The 26,127-nt window shown below is 38.4% G+C and overlaps 2 protein-coding genes across 4 annotated transcripts; one reads left to right on the forward strand and one right to left on the reverse strand.

The window, feature by feature from the left end:
- Positions 1–1,116: 1,116 nt before the first annotated feature.
- Positions 1,117–15,558, reverse strand: LOC109990173 (C-type lectin domain family 18 member A-like). Its single transcript, XM_065953059.1, has 12 exons — positions 15,405–15,558; positions 14,222–14,313; positions 9,331–9,564; positions 9,119–9,216; positions 8,300–8,421; positions 7,497–7,604; positions 7,281–7,373; positions 6,677–6,783; positions 6,422–6,551; positions 6,148–6,244; positions 5,558–5,649; positions 1,117–2,784 (listed from the first exon to the last, which is right to left on the reverse strand). The coding sequence occupies exons 1-12, from the start codon at positions 15,526–15,528 to the stop codon at positions 2,747–2,749; spliced, it is 1,335 nt and encodes a 444-aa protein (XP_065809131.1). The 5' UTR covers positions 15,529–15,558; the 3' UTR covers positions 1,117–2,746.
- Positions 15,559–18,399: 2,841 nt separating this feature from the next.
- On the forward strand, positions 18,400–24,649 carry LOC109984117 (fibulin-7). 3 transcript variants are annotated; one of them, XM_065953062.1, is made up of 8 exons: positions 18,400–18,556; positions 20,487–20,646; positions 20,734–20,904; positions 21,765–21,905; positions 22,785–22,976; positions 23,066–23,203; positions 23,460–23,595; positions 23,792–24,649. In XM_065953062.1, the coding sequence occupies exons 1-8, from the start codon at positions 18,491–18,493 to the stop codon at positions 24,153–24,155; spliced, it is 1,368 nt and encodes a 455-aa protein (XP_065809134.1). In that variant the 5' UTR covers positions 18,400–18,490; the 3' UTR covers positions 24,156–24,649. The 3 variants fall into 3 exon arrangements, with proteins under 3 accessions (XP_065809134.1, XP_020489911.2, XP_065809135.1); XM_020634255.3 differs by having other exon boundaries at positions 21,780–21,905; XM_065953063.1 differs by lacking the exon at positions 21,765–21,905.
- Positions 24,650–26,127: the final 1,478 nt, after the last annotated feature.

Here is a 26,127-nt window from a genome sequence, read left to right on the forward strand (position 1 = left end):
CCAGATCATTCTGTGTAATCCCATGCAAGACTTTCCAGCACTCATTCATGGACAGATTCTCTGATGCAGACTCTGCCTGCCTTGTTACCTGGGAAATCATGTCAGCCTTCTGACTACAGGTTCTGCCCTGTTTCCTTTCTGCCTCTCCTCTTTTTTCCTTGGTGTTTCCCTGCAATGACACCTCAGAGTAAGTAAGTTTTCCTCCTTGCTCACCTGTTGATCACTGTGGATGATAGACTTCCCTTATATAATATTTACTGTGTGTGCATCCTGTGACATTTACTTTCTGGTTCCCTGAACATTTCCCTGGCATTGTCCTGCTTTTTGACTTGCACTCTCTGGACTGTGATTACGTGGCCCTGCTTTCAGTCACGTCCCCTGCTTGCCCCTGAACCGTGAACTTTGAAGGCTTTATGTTTAAACTGTTTATTTCTGTACCTACTGAAGTTATCAATAATGTCATTGATCCCTGCTGCCGCAAATGGGTCCTTCGGCAACACGTTTAAACCGTTCTATCAATGCACAGGGCTAATGGTAAATAAGATATTTAGTGACCTGCTTTTGTCCGCAGTAAACCACAGTAGCCTATGAGCCTGAGCTCAGGCCGAACAGATCCTTGCCACACTCATTTGTAGAAGGCCACACAATTTTAAGACTAAGTATGGTGAAAGTCAAGTCAAGAGAGCCAATGGAGAGGCCCACCTCAGTTTATTTCAGGTCTTGGAACTCTTTCAGCCACTGACTATATGTAGGGTGAATATGGGTACAGTGGGAAACTTTTCATTTGAGGGACACAAAATCAGGAAGTCTGCCACTTTCATCACAATTCTTATTCTATCACAATACTGTGTTCATAATACTATCCCTATTCTAAATTCTGTTCCTCCTCCCTGCCATTGTCATTTCTGCTTGGATTCTGTAATATTATTCTCATAGTTAAAATTAGTCTGTCACCCTGAAGTTGGCAAATTGTTTATACTGTTACACATCGGACATGTTGCTGCAGGAGCTGGGGATCGAACCTGCAAACTTCCGGTTGAAAGATAAGGAATCTATCAACTGTGCCACGGCCCTGGAAGTGATGTCATACCCACAGAACTTTTTTTACTAATGTTTTATTTCAGATGATTAGATCAGTGCTGATTTTTAGTAATGGAAGTACATGTAAAGATAAACACAATTACCCATTGTTCCACTTCACATATTGGTCTTCATATTTGCAGATGCGTAAGTGTTTATGGATACAGTATATGTACAGATCTGTGGATCTACTTGCACATTAACAAACTGTTTTGCACCAATCATATCTTCATATAAACAAGAAGGGGCAACATTCACAGTGAAGGAGCAGGCTGTGTAAGACGAGTAAAAGTGACACTTGTTATTTAGCTGATGTGAATATTTACATGTCTTTGTACTTGGCTTGCAGAGAGAAGTTAAAAAACATCTAAAGGTAACAGTTGAGAATAAGCTCAGTGGAGCTGAAAGAAACAGTGCTCCTCCTGCGCTAAAATGTTTCACCCTGTGACATACTCCCTGTTTTTTTCATTTGCACCATTTTACTGCAGCTGACCCCATTATCTGCAGCCTTTATCCCTTCCTCCCCTCCGAGTGTATCATCATCTACCACCTGGCAAGGTTTCCTCTGTTTATTCAGAGGGCAGCATGGTGTTGGACCTGAAGGCTGCCATTTCACAGTCATTGACCTTTTCCAAATTCAACCATCCGTGCAAAAAACATAACCAAAGTGAAGATGCACACAGACCTGCACATTTCAGAAAAGACATGCAAGCCTGAAGTTGCACTGGATGAAAAGCTAAACTCTATGTTATCAAAAGTGATGATGAGTAGATCATACATTTGAGTCATCTGATTTCGGGTCACATCATATATTTGTTGAGACACTTCATTTAGAGCCGAAATGTCAAAATCATGGTTGTACTTCTCTACGTGATAAGTTAGGGGCTCATCAAAGTTATCAGAATTATTCCTCTTGGATTCATGACTCGTATGTGAATTAAATGGCAATCTCAGAACTCAATTCTGATCATCATTGTTTCTCTATAGCCATTATGCTAGATCGCGTGGCTTAAAATCCTAAAACAGAGACACGTAGTGCTTACCAGCATCTGTCATTTGAAGTAACTGAACACTGTTTCAAAGTAAAACAACCTTAATCATCAAGTGACAGATTACTGCTGACAGTATAGTTTACATATGCTGTATTCTTAGGTGCACCACGGGCATTTCTTACACAGAATGAACACAAACAACTTGGGCTTTAATGATCTACCTCTTTGAGTTGTTTTGCTGCTGCTGTTATTTGTCCGGTCCCCACTGGTCATTAAAATAATGAAACATTTTCAAGGAAACACACCATGAGATTTTTAAGAGGCCATTTCTTTTCTTTGTTACTCCTTCACCAGCACTAAGAGAAACCAAAGTGCTTCTGAGGTCACATGAGGCCAGAGGTCGGACGTGATGGAATTAAATAAAGATAGGTGGCAGCCTTGGCTTATATATATATATATATATATATAATAAAACAATGTATTCTCCATGTAACCTACAACAGTTTAATGATTACATATTTTCAATAAACATTAGAACATATACAGTACATCTTAACTACAGTGGTCTATGTTCAATTAAAAATAAAAAAATAAACATACACTGATAAGAGTGGAAAATGTCCAAACAAGTAACACACTCTGTACATCAGGTTTCATTCCCTCACAAATGCAGGTCATCTGGATTCATCCCACTTGGCAATGTGCTCTGCAGCTGGGGAGTAAAATCAAACACACATTATTGACCTTGTTTTGTTGTTGAAAATGTGCATGGGGAGCACTAAAAAACAAAACAATGTGGAAAAACAGCTTTGTGTTGATACAATGAATGTACTTAGTGTCATAAATCCTCATTCATCCTTCAGTTCTACTCAATAGCAACTGAGGATCTGCTGAGAATGTACAACATTAAATACAAAAATAAAATGACACATATAAACACGCACACACAAAAGCATTACTTTGTGTCTTTGCTTCAGGCTGTGTCATATCCACTTATCATTTTATTGCTAATTAACACAAAACAGCTATGGAGGCTGAAATGAGCTGTGATGGGATGGAGCCCTCTGCATGCTCTTAATCAGCTGAATTTATGCATTTCACAGGGAAACTCTGCTTGTTTTGAGAGGAAGGCTCGGAAAATTATTGATGGCAGTTTTTCTTCTTCATAGCACTAATGCATTTCAACTCTCAAGTTTCTTTTACCCAAATGTTTTTGCTGTTTAGCAGAAACCTAAACTTAAAGGAGGACAATCAGAGATTTTCAAAAGGTGAAATAGTACAATAATATGAGAATGTTGTTAAACCGTTGTCGGAGCAACATTAAAGACATTTAGAGCAGATTTTGCTTTTAGCTATGAGTGATCAATAACAGATTACACATCAATTACTTCACACAATGACAAGAAAAAAGAATAGCCAATGTGACTGTCTCATCCCTCCTGATCATTGTAAGTGTGTGTGTCTAAACACTGGCGCCCTTTGAGGAGCTGACATCTATTGATCATTCTGAGGTTCTGGTGAGGTGAAGCACTGAGTGCCATTGATTAAGGTTGAATACCATTTTTAAATGTGTGGGCTGAAACGCACAGAGATTTTTCTGTTGTGTAAACATCATTAGAATACAAATTGGATTAATATTTAGCCCTCCACTCTGCAGTGATTTAAAGTGACTGAGGTTGTGAAATGCGAATGTAAAAGTAATTTTTTGGCACACTGGGTACGAAAATAATGATTCTAAAGGGAAGCTGAAATTTGAAGAGAAAAGCCACTCCCCACACAAATACAAAATTTTTCAAAGCACGTGAGTGATGTATCTTTGATTAATGTCGACTCAATTCACTCTTTAAAATGTGAAAGAATCAGTTATGTTGTTACACTTACAAACTGAGTTTTCCGCTTGCTTGTTTCAGCCATTTTAACTTCACTGTGTTTATTTTCTATCAGTAAGCACCCACATTGTACACCAACTTGAAAATCAGACATCATTTTGGTTTAAAGACAGCTAAATTATTAGCTGCTCGCCCTTAGTCTTCTTTCTGTCATCTGTTTTGTACATGTCTCAAAACATGTTTAAACATGTCTAATCTAAATATGTATTTCCCAAAACAGAGCTATTTGTCATGTATTATGTAAAAAACACAAAATACATTTCTGATTGGGGGGCATACTTGTGCTGCGACCGGCAGAAAGTCACATTTGTTTGTTTCTATTAGAAACATTGTCAGCAGTTCTCACTTATGTATATAGGCTAATCTTATAGTGTTTTTGTTTCGGTATGTATCTGACGTTGCTGTAATGTGCACTTTTTAATTTTATTACTAGTGATGTATATAACAGTGACCTGTTTATATTTCATGTTGACTCAGCACTTTATTTTAATGAAAGCTACTAAGAGCCTCAGTCAAGGATCTCGGTTGTTTCTTGAAGGCTGCTATATTCAGTGCCTCTTGCATTTTGCCGTGTTGGCTTTTTGGATGTACTTTTGTCTTGTTCTGCCATGCCGCGAAACCAATTGCCCTTCGGGGACTAAAAAGTTGAAGTTGAGTTAAATAATTCGCTGCTTATATCACAAATTCATCAGATTCATTAAATCTGTAGTTTGTGCTTCATCGGAGATAATATTTCCATAGTCTTGTACTTCTTGTTTCACTTACACTGAATTCCCACTCTACCTGACTGTTATCTTGCTTCAGCTCAATGTTTGCTTCTGTTTCCAAGTGAAAACTCTTCAGATGCAAATCTAAGAGTCTAAGTTTTATCTTTCTATTTAGAGATGCAGAAGAGTATCTGGTGAACTATACAATACAGTAAACAGAATATAACCTTGAAAATATACACAGCTTATCAATATCACAACACCCTCTGTTTGAGAGACAAACATACCTCAGCATGCTGTAGTGACTACAGTAACAAAATCAAGTTTCTGTGTCCTGCTCCTCTTTGTCTTTGCCACACATGACATGAATGTATTATACTAGCAGGTTTTATTTTTATTTTTTTTAAATCTCCAATGAAATGTTGTATCATCCGTTTATAAAGGTTTTATTGACTTTACTTTGTGTAGTTAAATATTTCTTAAATATGTTTTTTTAATATAATTATGACTAAGTCTAATTTCATTTTTTTTTTAAACTACAACTAATACAGTACATGTTGAAAAGTAGACATTAGACTTAGTAATTTAGATAGACAGTCTCAATTGTCACAATCAACCGTGACCAGCTAAGGACATTTAGACTCGCTCGTTCTGTCAGGAGACAGGTCACATATCATCAACACTGTACGAACGTTTCCAGTGATGAGTGTTGGTGATACAGATTTGTTTACATCTGAAGAAATGCAGCAGAAAGAGAAACGTTTTTAGAGGAAAGAGAAAATAAAACAATGCTGTCAGTGATCAGCTATTGTTTTTCTGCCGAAAAATATATTAACAAGTTTGAGGTATCTTAAAACTTTCATTCACCCTCACCTTGAAGGAGCCTTACCGTGCTGGCAGATGTATCTGTTCTGTGTTTTACAGCGTTGATCATTCCAGTTAAAGGCACTTGATGCCTGTAGCTCTACGCAGTTTCCAAAACTAAACAGAGAAAATGAGGAGTAAATGACTCTATGTTGAGATTTGACTAGAAACTTCTAGATTCTGCCAATTAATGTGGTTGAGGGACAAAATAAAATACAGAATATATAGATAGATAGGAAACAGAAAGAGAGACATCTAGTGGTTGGCACCGGACATAACTGTCTCTTCTCTATTATGTCTTAATTTGACACAACTTTTGAAGATATAAAGTGCTATTTGAAATCTGCATTTAATTTCAGAGATTAAACAAATGGAAGAAACAACCACAATAATCTCTTGCAATGATCTTAAAGTCAGACATATTGTAGATCCACAGGCAGACAAAGCTGAAGATTACTAAAAAAAGAAAAAGGCCTGGAGCTCCCACCAGCAAAGTAATTTTTTACCCTTCAGATGATGTATTTTTATCAGTTGATATTTATCTGTGTTTGCACACGGCCCTCTCTGTTTATGATGTGCTCTGCAGAAGCTAATGTGAGTAAATGTGTCTCTTACCCTTGGTTGTCAGGTTGCCCAAAGGCAAAGCTGCTGAATCTGGGGATCTCTCCCGTGTCCCAGCGAAATGAGTCTTTCATAGACTTGTATGTCAAACCTGTGGAGCAAAAACATTGCTCTTATATCCATGCAACATCTCCTGAAACCTCCACCTGGTACTACATCTGCTCAAATCCACAGCAGAGTCTGCCCCCTAATCTGGTGCTGCTGTCTAGTGTCATAATAAACACAAATATTTTAACATCAGTTGGGTGATAAAGGTGAAAATGTGTACCGATCCAGAAGTTTCGGGTCTCAAAGTCGGTGTTGGTGACCTCATTGCTCGTCTCCAGTTGACTGAGATAAAACGCCAGAATGTCCTGAACCTTCTGATTGTGGATTAGAGCTAAAATACCCCCTTTCCCCTGGTGGTTTAAACAAAAGAGAGGTGAAACAGAAAGCAATATATTTATATAATGTGGATGTTTGATGTGCAACAGCTGTAGAGTTTACTTCTTTTCTTAGATGGCAACACACACCTGCCTCTCACCTGACAGAGAATCTTGGCTCCATAGTAAGTGTCTGTTTCTGAAGACACCATGAAGCAGTCGCCATCTATCATCACGTCACAGCTGTGGAAGGGATACTGCACCTTTTCTGTAGGGACACAAACTGCTAAAGTACCCTAAACAAAACTGACAACAATGGTAATGACCATCCATGATGGCCCAGGTTCAATAAACAAACCTTGACTATGTTGTATTCTTATAAGAGATAACAGTTTTAAATGTGGACATATCTTCAAGTGTCCATGGAGATTATTTAACAGAAACCAAAATTAACTTAAAGGGAATCATTTTGTAACAAATCTGGCAAGAATTGAATATCACCTAGATTAAATGAATTCATCCAAATCATTTCTACTTGATGAACGCTGTAACCAGTTAATGGTTTAAGATGCCAATAATATCTTTAACAAATCATACTGGTGCTTCTACAATTTGTCTTCACTGTTTCATCTTGACAACAGACTCAGCATCACAGACAAAAAAATATAAATGATCTGTAAGCATAGACAAATATTGGTTTCAATGTATAAGCCAATCAATGTCCCAGAGGTACATGAAAACACAAAAGAAGCACGCTACACTCACCTGCACACTCAGCTCCACCATAGCCAACATCGCACAAACAAGAGCATTCTTCTTCTTTGAAACGGCCGTGTACGCACTGCACACTGCATCGAACTGAAAACAGACAAGTAGAGTGAAATTTGGATCCCTGCTTTAAATATTACAATCCTAAAATATAGGCAAGATCTAGTTTTGAGGAGGTGTAAATGTTTATTCTTCTGACACGACTGCATTTACCCTGGCAGAGGCGTCCAGTGAAACCAGGGTCACACTTGCACTTGCAGGATGTAATGTTGAGATGGCCGTTCAGCCCACAGCTCATACGACACGGATTCTTTGGAATCTCTGAAAATAAATGTGCATGCAGACCAACAAACATGCACAAACAAACATGCTCAATGCACTATAAACAGCTGGAAATTGAACAAGTATACAGTTATCAAAACCAGTAGACAGTAGTGAAGCAACACAACCGTGATGCCAGTTAGAGGTTATGAGTAGAACAAGGTAACTTATAAATGTCAAACGTACATTGGAAATAATTGGCAGAGAAGAAAGCCATCAGTATGCAGAAATCATAAATGTCCATATTTGCTGTCACTGTGTAATTGGACTTTATTTGGATTGTTAACAAACAAATGTTAATGACGTCCAAGGTAGATTTACAGAAATGTCCTCATGGATCATAATGGACATGTATACAAACTCTCTCTTTCAATGTTTTATGTGTATAATCTAATGTATTATCTTCATCCAATGCTTTAATGAAACCTCTTTTCTCTAACACAGACCTCACTAAATGTTCTCTCTGCAAGTTCTTCTCAGTGTCCAAGCAAAGCTACATTTTTGACATGAACTGTTTATAAAGGTTGCAAAATAAGCAATTCTTGCTGTGATTGGACATTCAAAACATATCTACACAGTATGGATATATATATATATATATATATATATATATATATATATATATATATATACACACACACACACACATATATATGTATATGTGTATATATATGTATATGTGTGTTTTGTCTTACCACATAATCCACCCACATGGTCCCACAGTCTAAAGCAGCCAGACATGGAGGAGGTGCAGAGAGAGCAGTAAACCCCGGTCTTGTAGGGCGTCACCAGCCGACCATTGACCTCCCAGTTACCCCTCCAGCAAAAAAAAGAAAAAAGGGTAACACTTTATAATAAGGGTACATTAATTAACATTAGTTAAGGCATTATTAAGCCTTAACTAATGGTTACTAACAGTTAACAAATGTGTCTAGTAATCATTTATTAAGGGTGTTCATGTTAACTACGGTATTAATTAATACATTATTTAATCCTTATTAAGGATGCTATTAACATTAGTTAATGCAGTAATGAGCCTTAATTAACTGTAAATTCATACAATAATGAACATTAAGAAACCCTTATCAGATGTCTCTTGTTAACATTAATTAAGGGTTTACATGTTAATTAAGCCTATTAACTAATATTACTAAATGCATGATAAAGATATTCATTTAGATGCCTTGAGGTTCACAGCTAAGTCATGTCATTAAGACAGAATAATTGATGTTAAACTTATTATAAAAGTACTGAAACTACCAGGACGCAGTAGTGACACTAAAAATATTATTCAGGGGAAATAATGTAAACATAGATCGAAATCACTTTTTCCCTTCATACACAGACTTTCAAACTCATACTGTATATAAATAATAATATAAAACAGCCAAGAAGATTAAAATAAATGTTTTTTGTGTAAAAATAAGCATCTATGTAAAACGTTAAAACTGTTTACATCCTGTGTTCAGTTGAACTTAACATTTTCATTTGAGGGACAAGTGTGTTATTGTTACCCAGGAAAATATGCACAAACAAACATCTCCCTCAGGTCGCCTTCTCTCAGACACAGCTGGGTGGCACAGCCAACTTGATTTGAAGTGGCCCACACCATCTAACACGACAAGAAAAGTTAAGACCCAACCAATAAGCATTTGGAAAAACAAAACAAATGTGGATATCTTTGAGGTATCTGTAAAAGTAAGACTCCTCATCTCTGTGCTAATACCTGTGTGTAGTGTCGGCAGGTGGCATTCTCTCTACATTGCCCACTCAAGAAGAGAAAATTGTCTTCCTCTTCAAACCAAGAGTCGATGACATCAGAAAATGAGTTGACACCGTACGGCGAAAGATGTGCGTTCCAGCCAACGTGACTGACAGCTGAGGAGTGTTGAGGGGAGGGGTCTGTGTGACACCATGCTGCTTTCTCCTCTGCAAGCAAGGCCAACTTCTCATTCCACTCCTTTAAATACACATAATAAATAATATTACAACACAGCCTTCATATGTAATAATTACAGTAAAACTTTCTGAAGGAAAACTTCACATATTTCTTTCTTCTTCTTTGGCAGTATCTTTACCTCCTCTGACTGGTGTTAGGTGTGAAGTTACATTATTGTAATGTCTGACTAAATTCTATAAAAGCTTATAAGATCTCTCCTATATAGTGTGTGTGTGTGTGTGTGTGTGTGTATATATATATATATATATATATATATATATATATATATATATTTTGTTTATTGTGAACAGTGTTGTCAGAAAACTACAGCTTTTCCAGAATTTTACTTTCTCTTTACAATATAAATACTGTTTTCAAACACTGACATACACAGAGGCATGCTGAACCTTTTTCTTTTTTTAAAATAATACATTATTTATAACCTAAATAGATAAATTAAATGGCAACGCCTTTACATCTTGAATTTTTATGAAATACTAAGATATATAAAGTATGTCTTTTTAAGTTGTAGCTTCTCCATGAATCTGAAATAAAGGTTACACTTTACTTTATCACTTTACTAGATTTGTATTAAGACTTGAATGAAAGAAAAACTTTTTGGCATGAAGGTAATTACTGAGATTACATTACATTTTTCTTCAGCCCCTCAGTCCTTTGTAGAGTCAGCCAGTGGGCAACACGCAGCGAGACACTTTGGGCAAGCTGCCAGTCTTTGGCAGGTCCAACAAACACGGACTGACACTTATTGTGTGCCACATTATAAAAACTTCATTAAGTGGACTTCTTGTAGGATTTGCTAATTCCAATAAAAGATCGGTACCTACTTAAAAGTTCCAGAATTCCTCTTCTGTATGTACTAGTACAAACATCCCATAATCTATTACCTAAGACACCAACATGTTTGATGTTTATCACTTCACTAGAAACCCATTATTTGTTGCCTTAAAAAAAATCTACTGTCATACAGCTTGAAGAAAACAACTGTGTTTTGTGTTTGGAACACCGGCATGAGGAAAGTGAGATGTGTGGAGTAGAAACACAGAGCTGCCTTCATTGTTCACTCTGCTCTCTGATGTCAGCCAGAGTCATGGACTCACATTTTGATGCCACCAGACAGTAGTTCATCTCAGATGATTTCATTTTAAAGTATGCCATGTTGTATCAGCTGCAGGATTTGAATGTCTCAGGAAGATATATATGCATTCAAACTCTGTTCCAAGTTTTTGTGGCCTGGTTGACAACTGCTATAAAAGTGTATGATGAATGTGCTAAATCAATAAAGCTCCATATTTCTCTCCTGTTTTCATCTTCACCTTAGAAACATTACTATGAAACGTTGGAGCTCAGACAGTGCTCAAAGAAAAGAATAATCTCACAACATAAGATTTCTATCTCAAAAGTTATTACTGGACTTGGATATCTTTTCTCTTAAAGGACTTCATAACCTCTTAATAATTCCTAGCCTCAAGAACTCAAAGAAATCTGCAGGCAGGGCAAGAAAGGGGGAGCATCATTCATTCCTAAAGTATTGGTATTTTATCTAACCCTGAAAGTAAAGCCTAAAGGACTATTTTATAATCACTTCAGCACAATCTCATCATAATGCTAACTGGTTCATCCTTCAGTGAAAAAAAGAGCCCTTATTCAAAGACTCACAAACACAGCAGAGGCCTTGAGCCTTTTAACGTTTATCAGTAAAGCTCTTTAATATGCCTCTTCAGCTCAGCAAAGCTTCCTCTGAGGGCTTTCACAGGGAAATTACCTGTAATACCACAGTTTTAAACACAGAGTGATTATCCACATTGCCTTTTTCTCATTACCGCCTTATCAGTGGAGAACAGTTCTGTGAGGCTGAAGAGCAGTCGAAGAAAAGGGCTCAGTCTGTGCGAGTGGCTTTGAGGATGTAATCTATGATGAAGTGACAGTCTGAACATATTAGGGCCAGAGGACATGTAGTGCATTATGAGTTTCTTAATACATCGTTATACCTCTTGGTCATATACACATGCAGGTAATGCTGTGATGATGCAGATAAAAAGTGTAAGGCAAAGCAATAGATGGAATAAGATAAGGAGAGGATTACGTTAGAGTGGTTTGTGGAGAGTGGGATTAAAAACAGCTGAGTCAAAATGTTACATGTAGAATACATGCACATTCAGCACAGTTTGACCTTTACATTCTTATCATAGTATAAGGAGAATTAAACATTGCTATGTCGCTTTGTTTACATTTTATTCTGGTAAAGGTATATATTTTGTGTGCAACCCTCACATGACCTTGCACAGCTAATTCACTTTGCTGCAGGCAGTTTCATCCCCGACAGAGCAAAATGGTGCGGTAACTCTTACTCATAGACACTATCAGAAGTACAGAGGAAGAAAGCTCAGGTTAAAGGAGAATATATTCTGATATTTGATATTCTGATATGTTTTAAATACTGACCTATCTCTACATATTTTGTGGTCTCAATGACTTAGAGGGTCAGTAAACGGTTTTGGGAGTGCTCCAGTGACTGCTTTAGCTTGCAGCCATAAAATGTGCCGCAAAGGCTGCAATGTGATCCTTAAATAAAAATAGCCCAATCAAAGTAGGTTCCACTAAAAGTTCTTCTTAATGGCACCAACAGGCTCAGGTTGTTAATGTATCTGTCTCACAATATTTCAGAAAGACATAATCTTTTTTAACATCTCTTTAAACCCATCAGACTCCATTGACAAAAAAACGGTCATTATACATGAATGCATTTGGGTGCCTGGTATTCTGCTGCCTTGATTGGTTAGTTACTTGTATGTTTTGTGTTAAACACATATTATGCTTTTAAAAACGAATTATTGAAAAATTAAAGTCACACAACAACAAATACTAACAAACCAGGATTTCCCAACCTTAGGGTTCTGACCCAAGCAGGGTCGCATGGACTTCAACTGAGGTCGTCTGAAATGTTTATTTATTAAAATATATTGAACAGAGTCTTGAGTCTGGTTGTTGTACGTTACATGTCCTAACGAAAGCCTATTTGTTTAGCTTTCATTTAAACATATCTCTTAAGTAATTTTGACATTATGACAATACAAAAACAGAACAAAGAGGCATTTGTTAGGACACTTTCGGTCGCGTTTGTCTGAAAGTCAGTTAAGTTAACATGGTCACTCTTTTAACCGTAACACCAGATATTGATGATAAATAGAAGAGAATCCCTCTCCTTACACCGCCGTAGGATGAAAGTCAACAAACAAACAGTCAGCTTTATGTATTATTGACTGGTCTGGGTCGATAATGCTGCTGTTTAAGAAGTGAAGGGCAAGAAATTCCTCATCATTCAAGCATCAGTGAGTGCTAATTAGCTAGTGAGCATTAGCTAGTGAGCGTTAGCTAGCGATAATATCAGGATAGTATCAGCTGTCAATTTTAGTGTTCTGGGACAGCAATAATTTGAGTTAAAGGCAGGAATATTTAGCTTTAGTCAACACAATAATTGATGTCAGGATGAGGAGAAGTCCGATGTTTCCCCTCACAGGGGCTGAAGAGGGTCTAAGTGCAGTAACACACAAACGTCCTCCTTTCTGTTTTTCTTCTCAGATTAAATTTTGTAGAAGCAAAACTCAGCTCGTCTCCTTGTCGGTTAGTGTATCATATTAAACAACACCTGTATTTCATTTAAAATTTTTAGTTACAAACATGTAGAGGGCAACTGAGACCAGTAACTTCTCAGTAGTGTACAGTGGTAGAGAGCCTTTCTTGCCCTCCAGGTGGGCGGTTCCATAAGAGTGTGACGTCATGTGAAAACTATGAATAATGTACATGGAAAAGCCTAAATGTGCTTTAAAATTGAATATTTACTGGAAAAACAACAGAAAACATATTAAATGATAAAACAATAGCCTATATATAGTCAAAAGTGTGTTTTGGATATCTGGGGTCATGAGAGTTTTGTGAAGGCAAAGTGGGGTCACAAGCCAAAAAAGTTTGGGAACCACTAAACTGGTTGAGGAAGACATAAAAAGACCGTTTTTGTCAATGAAGTCTGACGGCTTTGAAACAAGCAATGTAGAGGATACAGAGGTTGTTCTGATTTACAGGCGTTCCATCAATATTCCTATTTCTTGGCATTGTGTCAGCTGTAAGCTGTATTTGGACTCAATTGGTTAGACTTCAACAGCACTTTATATTCAAATCTCACAAAATATATATAAGAACAATCCAGCCGAAGATTTCTGCCTATTTAATAAGGCAGTTTTTTCTTACCACTGTAACTTTTGCTGCTTTGCTAAAGTGCTCATGATGGATAGGCCGGGTCTTTGTAATATAGCAATAAGTAATGTCTTTTACCTGCTTTTTGTAACATAACAATGAGTAAGGTCTTTGTACCTGCTCTTTTGTAATGTTAACAGACAAAGAGTAAGGTATTTTACCTGCTTTTTGTAAAGTGTCTTGAGATAACACTTCTTATGAGTTGACGCTATACAAAATAAATTGAATTGAATTGAATTGAATATAGAGTCTACAGTATCCTACAAGTGGACAATATGCCACCTCAGTTCTCTTCCCAATAGTGCAGACTGTTAACAAATGGATGATGTCAAACTTCCTTAAACTCACATTAAGATGACAGCATGCATACCATTCAGAGAAGAAAAAGACAATAGATGCCACGAACCATCTTTTGCATGTTGGCTGCCATGGGTTTGACCCGGCTGCGCAGTCTATTGTGCTGAGCAACAATCTGCGAGTGCTCCTTCACTCCAAGCCCTGCAAGAAACACAAACGCTCCGTTAGTGTAGCTCTTCTACTGTCACTATGGTAACACAATGCAAATGTGCAGGCGGGATGTTTGAGTGAGTGTCAAAGAGGGTTGGGAGTTACGCATCTTCTGTTACGCTCAGTTAGGTCATACTCTTAACACTATAACACATAGTTTCACAAATTTTGTCTACAACAAGCATTTACCGAAAAGATTTGAAGGTCCTGCTTTTCTGTTGATGTGAAATCACATGGCATTATGCAAATTAGGCCTATTAGGATACTTAATCTATAGCCTACATTAAATCATTTCACTGGTGATGTTGATTGAATTTAGGCTATTTCAAAATGATTACCATAACCTATATGATATTGTATTGTGACGTGATGTAAAGGCCTATATTTGTTAAATATATTTTAATAAACGGTCACACTTGAAGTAGTAATAATTGTTTAGGATAGGCTGTATTAACAATTAAACTAACCTTACTTTTACTCACAACTAAATCCTGTATTATAAACACTGCTCACAGATATGGGGGTCCCTCCTTGGTACAGTGTTAGTGTTAGCCTATCTAAAATCATTTCATCACATTGATGTAAAGGCACATTGTCAATGAATAAGATTTAAGCTTACAGACATTGATCTGTTGACCATTAGCTGCTCTTACTCCTAAAGTTACTCTACTGTGGTCTACATCTGAGCACGTTTCACCAGAAACTTAATGATCTGCCTTGAATCAGGTCCTCAGTGAATATTAGTTCCCTGTGTTTGGCAGAAATTATTAAAATGGTTATTTAAAAAAAGAACTACTAATAGACTTGTGTAGCAGAGACAGGTTTCTGAGGAGGAGATCTGGAGAGCTAAGCACACTTGAGTGTTCAGCATAAAAGATTGGAGCCATGATGCCAGCATCCCAAAACACATCCTGAAACGTGGGCTTTAATTTAAAAGTAAAAACAAAAATTTAGGGTCTACTGTCTTCTTAAAAGTCAAACTGTGCGCAAGTTTTTAAAAAAACAGTTCATCCTGCCGGTCTCGTCTACAAAACATGGTCCCTCGTGGCCACCTGACCTATGCGCACTAGTAATGTGTTTACCGGTGATGGTGGACCTCTGCAGGTCAGGCGAGTCCCTCGTAATCCGGTTGGCGAAGATAAACGGAGTTATAAAAGACCAAAGGACGAAAAGAAACGAACAACGTGACGCTGCTAGGTAGTGCATCGTGCAGTTTCTCAAACCAACTGCGGCCACTTTGCTCCCGACCCCTCTGTCTCTCCCCTCTCCTCCTCCTCCCTCTTTTCACATCTGACTGGAGCAGCGTCATGCCTCTGTTTAGACAGACTCCTCTGTCAATGCATTAACATTCATAATGGAAGGTCCATAACTTTATTATAGGCTAACTAAACAGGCCAATCATCTATTGCATCTGTTTTGTGGGTATGACGCATGTGCCTGTTGCATTTTATCTGTTTAAACCAGGAGGCTACTAATGCTTTATTCCTTCACGTTTTGCAGTGGAAGTGGGTGCAAATATGTAAAATAATCAATTCAAAGCATCAACATGGAGGATATCACAGAAAAAGTTGAGATTGACTCCATCTTCTGTAAGAATAAAAAAGAAAGTTTTAGTAAGGTATCCTTCAAAACAAACTTTATGCCCTCAGTCTTTCTTTAACCTAAGAGCCCTTAAAATACATGCCTATCAAAGAAACTTAATCTATACACCTTTTATGCATCTGTTTGCTTATGTTTCTGAATGCAAATACCTTTGAAAAAGATGAAAATGATTCATGTCCTCTTTTCAGTTTTCTATGGTACATTTCACAGTAAGTTTTGAGCCAACACTCCACCCCTGTCAGCAGGTGTGACACAAGTGTCGGTCAGTTATGAGGACAAAAACATTCTGCTTCGTCAGCTTTGTCGTCATTTCCTGATCTCAGGAACAAAAAGAGAGGTTTATTCTTGGTTGACTGTTCGTCATTGTTAAAGATAGGGAAAGTTTGTTTTAAAAGACTGGTGTCCAGATGACTCACAGCTAACAAAGCTTTGTTCTTGAGCTTTGGCTGAGCGGCAGCCCATTAGTTTTTATTATATTTTAAACATTTGTGAGAAGTTTACTCTGTAAAAAGAGCCCAGAATGGTTCAGGATGGGGCTTTCATGGATTTCTGTTTGGACATTTTGACATTTTTCTTCTAGGTAAACCCAGTCTCAGAAGCATGAATCATGATTTACACTTTGTGTGCTGATTCAGTGTCTGTCTGCAGGGCAACACAATAGACTCCCTCTCGTTTGTCTCCCCTGTGGGCTGAATGTATTTAGCACTGGCGATTCACTCCCCAGGATGCCAAGTTATTTCTTATTTCAATGATTCTGCTGCGTTAGTGAGGGACTGTCTGACCCTGCTAAGCCAGACAGCAGCTGTTCTGTTCTGGGATCAGTCAGATGCAGTCTCACACTGAGATAACTTCGCAGGTACATCCTGAGAAGCAGAAGACCCACATGAGCGCCATGCTGCATGAGCTCAAAGAAGGACTCAAGAGTCATGGGGGCTTATTACTCTGAATGCTGGCATTGATGTTGGCTGCACACAGTGAAGATGGAAGTTTATCCTCTAATTAAATGTTTTCTCTCTTAATCTCACATTTTATCATTAACTTAAATGAGTAGGGTTTTATAAATTTCATTTCTAAACCAATGCAATTGTTTTGTGTAGCAAACAGTAGACTCTGATAACACCGTTCATTGGGTTACATACTACAACTTTGTAACACTGAGAATTTGTGCTGTCATCATCCTGTTTAAAAAACAAAATCTGAAATAACAATGCAACAGTGTGGATTCCAGTTAGGTGAAATCCTGGCTGACATGTGGCCTTGGTAGTGACTAGTCAATCACAGGCAGTCATGGCCTTACACATTTATTTATTTATTTACATCAAACTGATCTACAACTGCAATAACAAAGCTATTGAAAGGACTAAGTAGTTCAGGAAATGAGAAGTCAGTTTGAAAGTTGGCAGGTTTTCTGAAGTGTTTTATGCTCTTTTTGCAAGAAGTGGGAATGCCCTCTGCTGGCAATATAATGGAATGACAACGCCATTTCCAGCCTTGAAATCGAAGGGTTTCTCAAACTCTTAATCCCTACACACCAGGGGGAAGAACTTTAGTATGTTAGGTATGTCTTTTTCTGCAACATGAATACATGATGTACATTACTTTATAGCAATTTTTTTTTAAACAACTCTGACCACACAAACATGAAGTTTTATGATTTAATGTCACCTTGATGGAGTAAGACTGGCATTATTTGTGTGTTGCTGTTAATAAATATGATGAATGCAGAGTGTGACATCAAGAATATCAGGGAGCTGGTTAAATTATGTCTTGAAGCACAAATCCCAAGCCTGCTGAGAAAAAGGGAAAACAAAAATTAACCACCTGACATCTTTATAAACCGCGCTGTATTCTCTGACTCCAGATTCTATTGACATAGTAAAGCTATACGTTCGTTGACCTTTGTTTTCTCACCTGTGAAATATTTGTGTTGCTTTGCTCGTCTGAGAAATATAGGTATGAGTATATTCCTGTAGACTAGAGGGCACCCAGTGTCTCTTCAGCTCCTTTTCAAACACTTGCAGGGAACATTATGTCCAACTCTGGTACATGAATCTTTCCGATCTCAAGTTGAGCTGGCTTAAGATTACCTAATTAATAAAAATAGAAAATAAGTTAAAATATAAAGAGAGCTAAATTATTTCCACAAAAAGTAGCAGAAAACATTGATTTATTCTTCTGTATATATAAAATATTAAAAATTAATGATAACAGGCTGTTATTCTATGTTCTACATTTCTGAATAGAACTCTATAATTTGACAAGAAGTCTGCATCTTTATTTCATATTTCTTTAAAAACTGCACATTCAAGAAGATTTCAGATTTCTTCCACTTCTAAAAGATATAAACTATGCTTCTTTGACCAGGGAGTAAGTTAAGTAAAGAGGGTAAAATTGTGGTAACATTTTCATCTCTCCCTGATTGGCTCCTGAGGAGTTGACCCAACATTCCTCAGCGTTTTGCTGCAGCACTTTTTTCCATTCTGGTCATTCCCTGCACACATTCAAAGTTCACACCGCCTGCAACTTTTGACACATTTGAAGACTGATTTTTGGAATCACTGGAAACATGTTTGCCTCAGCTGTGCTTGTCTTCACCTTGTGTTTGTGCTATCTGAATCCTACCGTTGGACAGGTGAGTTAGTGCATTTATACGGCATAATGAAATAATTAAGGAGTAACAATTGGGTGCCTCAGTATGCCATCAGTTTTGTGAAAGGACTCTTGACACAAAGAGGCAGTTCTATTTTATCTATATTGAACTACTTGATTGAAGCCAAATTACCTTTAAAATCGTATTCATAGATTGAGAGGCATTTACAGCTCTCACCTCTTAAGACTGCTAACCTCCAATAGCTGCATCTTTTTTTGAATTACTCTTAAGCATGCCTTCACTTGTATCTTAGTCTTTACATGTGTGCTTGTTTGTGTATTACTATGGGTCAATAATAATGTAAATGTGATAGTTTATGGCGTGTGTGTGTGTGTGTGTGTGTGTGTGTGTGTGTAAAAGTTGTTTAAAGTTGCACTTTAAGTGTTTTAAAGTTGTTATTCATTTAAAATGCCAAATCTGGTTAGATGGAATAGTGCAGTATGGTGTCTCCTGCATGTTTCTTACACAACCAGTTAACATGCAACTATGTGAAATGTAACTTAGCACAGGCAGAAAGAGGCCTTTGACAACTACACTATAAACACCAGCCACCCCCTGACTGACTGAAGTCTCTCCAAACTCCAGTTCAGTCCAAATCAGAAAGGTGTTTTCAACAAATATTGACTTTTCTTACATAACTCTGGCTGGATGAAAACACTTATTGGTTGTCTGAGAAACATACATCATTTGAGGACATGGCAGACAGGGATAAATGTAGCTGTTGAATGAAGGAGGGGACTTGGATGAAAAACATGTCTTTGCCCCTCCCTTGTCACTCCAGCCAATAAAGTGGCAGGTAGTGATTTGTTTATGCTAAGGGCATTTAAATCCAGACAAGAACACTAACTCCACCACTTCATTCAGAAATAAAGTGATCATCCATATGCATGTTCAATTACTTTTTGCTTATATCATCCCCCCTCCTGGAGTTACATAACTGCATGTAATGAAGACTTTAATCTTCCACATGAGGTCACACCCAAAGACCACATTACAAGACTGGTCAACAGGTTACCTTCAGAGAGTGTTTCTGTTTTTATGACTGAGTTACAGTGTGTGGCTTGGAGAGGAGGAGGTTCCTGCTTGCAAAGACCTACAGTGGTCACACTTACTCTGATCCTACTGCATTTACTCCCTCATATAACAGCTCAGCCTCTGTGCTGCTCAAACTGCACAGAGACTTTATTTTTTGTTTACTTGCAGTAGAGAGGTCTCTTGTTTTCATGTTTTGGTTACAAAATGGATATTATTTCATACTGTTAATTTGATTTTAACCTTCTGCTCATGCAGCTGTGCAATACGATAGACTTATTAAAGAGTGCCATCAGATATCCCTAAGTGTTTGAAGTTAGCAGCATATATCTGCTCAACTGTGAGACACAAATTACAAGTACGTACACAGAAAAAAGGCTGAGGTAAGACATGATGAAAGAAATACACTGAAGTGGCTGACGACGCAACAGAATCCGCTATACCAAGCAAAATATAGCAACAAGAATGATCTCATAGAAAGTGAAGTAAAGGATCTGGTAGAGGAGGTCAGGTGACGACATGGCTGATTTGAAGTGGAAACGTGCATGGCTGGGAAAAGTTTGATGGCATCTGGTGGAGAATTAAAGGACCTCAGAAATGGGAATTTGACTGTTTAGCAGGAGAAGGGAGACAGACTGTGTCAGTAGCTTTCAAGATAAAAATAGTAACACTATATTTGATTGTTTACTTGTGGATGGAAGAATGAACTGTTAAAATTAGCTACCTTTAATTGAATGTTTACACCTTTGCTTGGAACATTATAGTTTCAAGAAATTTATCAAAATTGATCAAAACAAACAATTGTTTCATGATGTTTTCAGTGAAGTTCTTGTGTTATAACAATGATCATAATTAATGAAATAAGTCTGTTTTGTTCCAGGACTGTCAAAGTAGACAGGATCTACAGGGCTCTCTGAAGCAGATCCAGAAGCTCCTCTCAACATACGAAGCCTCTAATTTGCAAAGTCTGCGCAACCTTAAGAAGAAAATAAACCTGTTGCAGAGCACAGCTGGGAAGCAGATCACAAAAGCCGTCAACAGTTAGGAAAACCCTCCAAAGACTAATTCAAATGTTGTGCTTATCGTTGCTATGTATTTTTTTTTATCACCTTCTTCTTTGCCAACAGGTACCTGCCCAAAACTGGACGCACCGATGAATGGAAGGAAACTTGGCAGGTCTCACAGTGTGGGCCATGAAGTTCACTTCCTGTGTGATCCTGGATACGAACTTGTAGGATCAGAGAGCAGGGTTTGTCAGGACAGCCTGACCTGGAGCGGCCAGCAGCCTGCCTGCCGAGGTGAGCGCTGATCTTCTGCTATGCAGGCCTCACCCTCCTTATTGTGATCCTGTTATCTCACCTGCTGATCACTTTTTCTTACATCCCTGTCATCATCCTCTTTGTTAGCATATCTGCTCCTGCTCTCTATTGTCATTCCCCTTTTTGTGCTCTATGCATATCACCAACATTTTTTTACATAGAGATACATTTCACATGTGAACCACGATCATATATCCTCTTTATGTACTTTGGTTGTTGTCCAGGGAGCTCACTGAATGCTGTGACATGTGATATTCAAACCTCCTCTGACAGCTTGCTGACTTTAAGATAACAGTTCAAAGGCTGTTTGATCAAGACAGAGATTCTTGTTACTTTTGGCTGCTGCTAACATTAACACATTCCGTCCTTATTCACTCTTGAAAAAGATGCCATGAGATCATGTTCACATCTTTTAGCATCAAACAGCCTGCACATGCCCTTGTGTCTTTAGAAGGTTCTAACCACTGCAACAGTTTTCCTTCTATGTATTTCCTTCCTCTCTTTTCTCTTATAGACATCAATGAGTGTGTGTGCTCTCCGTGCCTCAAATGGTGGGACATAGGTGGATGAAGCAAATAAATTCTCTTGCGTATGTGTTAAAGGCTACCTGTCAGAGCCCAGTGCCAACAAGTAGATATTATACACTGCACACACAGACTGCATATATGTGTCAGAAATGAAGATTTAATTCAGAAAAAAACAGCTTGGGTTACAACTACAAATGTTTCAATACTTTATCAATAGACATGCAACAAATACGAATCACTTTACTGCTTAATGCCATTCTATTGGCCATCGTTTATTTTTGCAAATACAATCTAATTGAATATACTACAAAGTGTCTTTTGTCTCAGACACCAATGCATGTGCGTGCTCTCCGTGCCTGAATGGAGGGACATGCGTGGATGAACGGAAGAAGTTCTCTTGTGTTTGTGCCAAAGGCTGGGCTGGAGCTACCTGTCAGAACCAAGTGCCAAAATGCACGTATAATACACTACACACTCAGACCACACACTTTGGCTATCTAGGGTATTGATAGAAAATGTTTTCTTGAGCTCAGGAGAGGCATTTAACAAATAAGCAACCCTTCACTGCACAGCACACTTTTTTTTATAATGTAGCACTCAGATCCTCCAAGTCAAGTTAAAGGGGATTAAATCGACCAGGGGTTTGGCTGGGTTATAAAATCCAGTGCAACATTCGACAAAATGGGTTTTTACTGAATTCCAGGTGTGAAGGCCAAGACGAAGATGTTTGAGTGGCAGAGGTCACGAATACAGACTTCAAATCTTTGTAGCCCAGCTTGTGTTTTCTTCTATTTATTTAAAAGCTCCATGCTAGCATACAGTTTTTTGCTTTACATCTGTTTCTCTGGACCATGGATATACCTATAGCTTATAGTTATTTCAGAGTTTTTAAATTATTCATGCTAAATATCGACTCAACAAAAAAAACCATATACTTATTATAAAAGGATGCCTTTTATAATTAATAGCTTTTGACAATAATTTGTTTAGAGTGGGATTTTTGAAATGGAAAAATAAATTTTTTGATTTATGATTTAAATGATTTATGATGCAAACCTACAGTATGTAATGTGATCTGCACCAAACTTGTGTTGATGATGATGCAGCATTATCATTAGAAGTTTTAGTCGAGACAAACTACCTTTAGCAGTAATGACACATACACATTACCTGTGTGATAAGATGAACAATGCATTTAAACTGCTTATGCATCAGTGACTTTATGAATTCACTTTTTTAAAGCCTCAGGAGAGACACAGAGTTACTGCAATGGAAATATTACACCGACAAATAAAATAAATGTCTGTTCCCTTTGCTGTCTTCCTCAATCAGTCTTTGTCATCATGACAAACACCTCTGCAGCCACCTCCCCAGCCACAAATGCTGCCGCAGCAGCTACCTTACCTGCTGCCACCTCAGGGCCCTTTGTCCGTCCATCCCGTTGCACTTTAACGCAGGGGACCACCCACTGCACCTGTGAGCCAGGATACACCATCTCTGGCAGGGACAGCAACACCTGCACTGGTATGCACAACACCTTTTACTAAGACAGATGTTCACATTGAATGTGTCACTGTATGAAGGTAACTGCATGTGTGAACTTTTCACTTCAGATATAGATGAATGTGAGCTGTTCCATAACGGTCAGGCTGGGAGACTCTGTTTGCACACTTGCATTAACACACCTGGAGGTTACCGCTGTTCCTGCCCTGTTGGATACAATTCCACCCGTGATGGACGCAGCTGCAAAGGTGCACCATGTGTTTTGTCCTGCTTTAACTTTTTGTTTGTTGTTAATAAAAATGTGCCCAAAATTACAAATACTATTAACAAAGACTTTTTTTTAATGTTGCTGAAACAACTCTTTGCAACAAAGCTTTCAAACTAAAACAAACATTGAACACCTTTTGCCATCTTTTTTTTTGACAAAATAACAGAAATGGATTCTCTTATATCATAAGCATTACTCTAAATAATTGTTTATACTGTGTCGATGTTTCTTCTCAGATATTGATGAGTGTGCCACCAGACAGAACAATTGCACAAAGGACCAGACGTGCATTAATACATATGGAGGTTTCCAGTGTGTACATGTGGATTGCCCTAAAGTTCCTCATGCAACATATGTCAAGACATCACCCATGTAAGCATCACCCATGATATTATTTTTTAATGTAAAAGTTTCCCTCTTATTGTTTGATTGATTTAGCATTTGAGAAGCACAGCAATCATTTTGAATGGAGATGATGATCAGATAAAAACTTCCACAGATTGAACTCCATTTATCACACTTGTATTAACTTTTCATCTGCATCTTATTCTCTTTTCACCCCTTCCAGGCGTTGTGAGCGTAACCCCTGTCCCTTGGACAACAAGGCATGCTCTCAGACCCCAAACTCCTTCTCCTACCATTACTTGGCTGTGGTTTCCAATCTGTCAGCTCCTCGTGTCATGTTTAGAGTTTCAGCGTTGCGTCCAATGGGTGACACACTTCGCTTCTCCCTGCTGGGTGGAAAGCTAGCTCGGCGCCACTTCACAGTCCAGCGCTCAGACCGGTTGACAGGTCAGCTGATGCTGGTGAGCCCCGTGCAGGGTCCTGCCACACTCGAGGCTGAAGTGGAGATGAGCGAGCTGGAGAAGGGAGTCCAGCTGGGGAGGTTCATCACCAAAGTCACCATGTTTATTTCTCAGTACGAGTTCTAGAAAGAGAGGGGTAGCTGTAGGAAACACACAAATAAGAACAAAGGGCAAACAAAAGGCTGGGTTGGTATGAAATTAATCATAGCATAAATCAATCTAAAGAACACGGCACAGTTTCTAAAGGAGTTTCTTCAGGTCAAAAAACGGAAACATCAGCAGCCAACATATTGACTCTCAAGTTCAGCTTCAATGTTAGTGTGATGTGTTTGTGATGTCTCAGGACAAGAGCGTATGTAAACATATTTAATGCACAAAGATAGCAACGGGTCTGGTTGGTATAAAACGGGAAAGACATGTAGCAACCAAAACAGTGAAACAGCATTCAAGTAGAAAAAACATGTTGTTGCCATGTATGTTTAGTATACTGGAAATGTTATTTTAACGTTTAGAGAGTTTGAGTGTTTCTATGTACATTTAAGTTTGACTTCTAGTTTCAAAGAAGCTATAATACCTTTGCCTCTGTTACAAATATTAAAAAAATGTGGAAACCCTGAAAATGTCATCCTTTTATGTCCAAAGACGAAACATGCTTTCTTTTAAATACTGAAATTCCTGAACTTTCTTCCCCTTGAAATATACTGCAAAAGCTTTGATACAAACATGTTTTAGCAGTGATATGGACTGGTTTCACTGGAAACAGCAGTTCCTGCAGTACAGCAGACAGCAGTGCTGTTCAGCAGACCAACAACAAAACAGGCTTCTTAAAAAGCCCCAATGTTCTCACAGTACAGCAACAACTTGAACCTGTAGAAATGTAAAAAGAGGACACTAAGAAAAATGCTTGTGCGTCATGCTGTGACCAAGACTTACCAATGACACCACTGAGGGGGAAGCAGGTGGGGCTGCGTCTACGGGTCCCTGAAACGAGATTGCACGCTGAGTAAAGAAAAAAAAAGATGCATAGAGATAGGCAGGCAGACAGAGAGTGATGGCTGAAAGGAGCAGGCTGAATAGAGGACGATTCACTCGAGCCAGTCAGTCACAGGCTGAAGGGTGCAGCCTGAAAAAACTGCTGTCTTAATTACCAGCTCAGAATAGAGCTCTCACTGTTCCTCACTCTGTTGCTGCCTCTTCTGTCTTAATGCTAGAAAAAGCAAAGAGGGGGGTAAAATAGGAGGCCATTCCCATGTCTGTCCCTCAGGGAGAGGTGATGACTCAGTCTCCAAAGTTCAGCCAGACTGCTTTTCGACTTTCTGTCCCTGCAAAGCTCCCAGCCCAGAAACACAAATGATACCCTTCTTTAGGAATCTTAAGCTTACTGTCTCTGTGTTTATCTGCATTGTTTGCTACTAAGTCCATCCTGGTGCACAACAGTGACTAAAAATATTCTAACTGGGAGCTAAGAAAATCTACCTCGTCTGAAATCTACTGTTTTGTCTGCACTCTTTCACTTTTCACCCCTACTTCTCCTCCTCTTCACCTCTACCTTTTTTGTATCTCATCCAACTTCTCATCCATCAGTCCCCACTCCTCCTCTGCCTTCTCCACCAGTCTTTTTTGTAAAAGCACTCTTGTACAGTTTAGTGAAGTCACACCATACAGATACAAAAACCCTCCTAATGAGTGCTGGCTGTGTGGACAGGCTTGAAATCATATCCTGATCTCAGTCTGGTTGTGAGGTCTGGTCATGTGAAACCATCACACTCTCTTTGACAGCAGGCTGGGTTTTCCACTGGTACTTACTTTTTGAAAGGAAATACCTCAGCCTTCTCTGAAGTTTAATGGAACAAAGAAGAGTGTGACTGGCTCTGCAGAGGGTGCAGACAGGACTCCACAATCAGTTTGGCTCTGGGCCATTAGATTTGGGCATGCAGGCAGGTGAGGGGAAGAGAGGCATGCCAGTCATTCCCACAGTAGTGGAAATAAGCTTCACTTCCCCTAATAAGACTGAAGTGAACCCAACGCAAACACTACGTCCCACATAAATACATGTGTATCTGGTTAGTTTGTTTGGACAATAAAGGCTTTCTACCCC

This window comes from Labrus bergylta, chromosome 3, assembly GCF_963930695.1.
Source record: "Labrus bergylta chromosome 3, fLabBer1.1, whole genome shotgun sequence".
Lineage (NCBI taxonomy): Eukaryota > Metazoa > Chordata > Actinopteri > Labriformes > Labridae > Labrus > Labrus bergylta.

Bases quoted from the DNA above. Each gene is read 5' to 3' on its own strand.
- LOC109984117 (XM_065953062.1), top strand. From the start codon at position 18,491: ATGTTTGCCTCAGCTGTGCTTGTCTTCACCTTGTGTTTGTGCTATCTG. The intron at 18,557-20,486 runs GTGAGTTAGTGC...GTTTTGTTCCAG, and splicing joins TGAATCCTACCGTTGGACAG to GACTGTCAAAGTAGACAGGA. The intron at 20,905-21,764 runs GTGAGCGCTGAT...TATACTACAAAG, and splicing joins CCAGCAGCCTGCCTGCCGAG to TGTCTTTTGTCTCAGACACC.
- LOC109990173 (XM_065953059.1), bottom strand. From the start codon at position 15,528: ATGCACTACCTAGCAGCGTCACGTTGTTCGTTTCTTTTCGTCCTTTGG. The intron at 9,217-9,330 runs GTATTAGCACAG...TTGTCGTGTTAG, and splicing joins CCTGCCGACACTACACACAG to ATGGTGTGGGCCACTTCAAA. The intron at 7,374-7,496 runs GTAAATGCAGTC...GTCTGTTTTCAG, and splicing joins CACTGGACGCCTCTGCCAGG to TTCGATGCAGTGTGCAGTGC.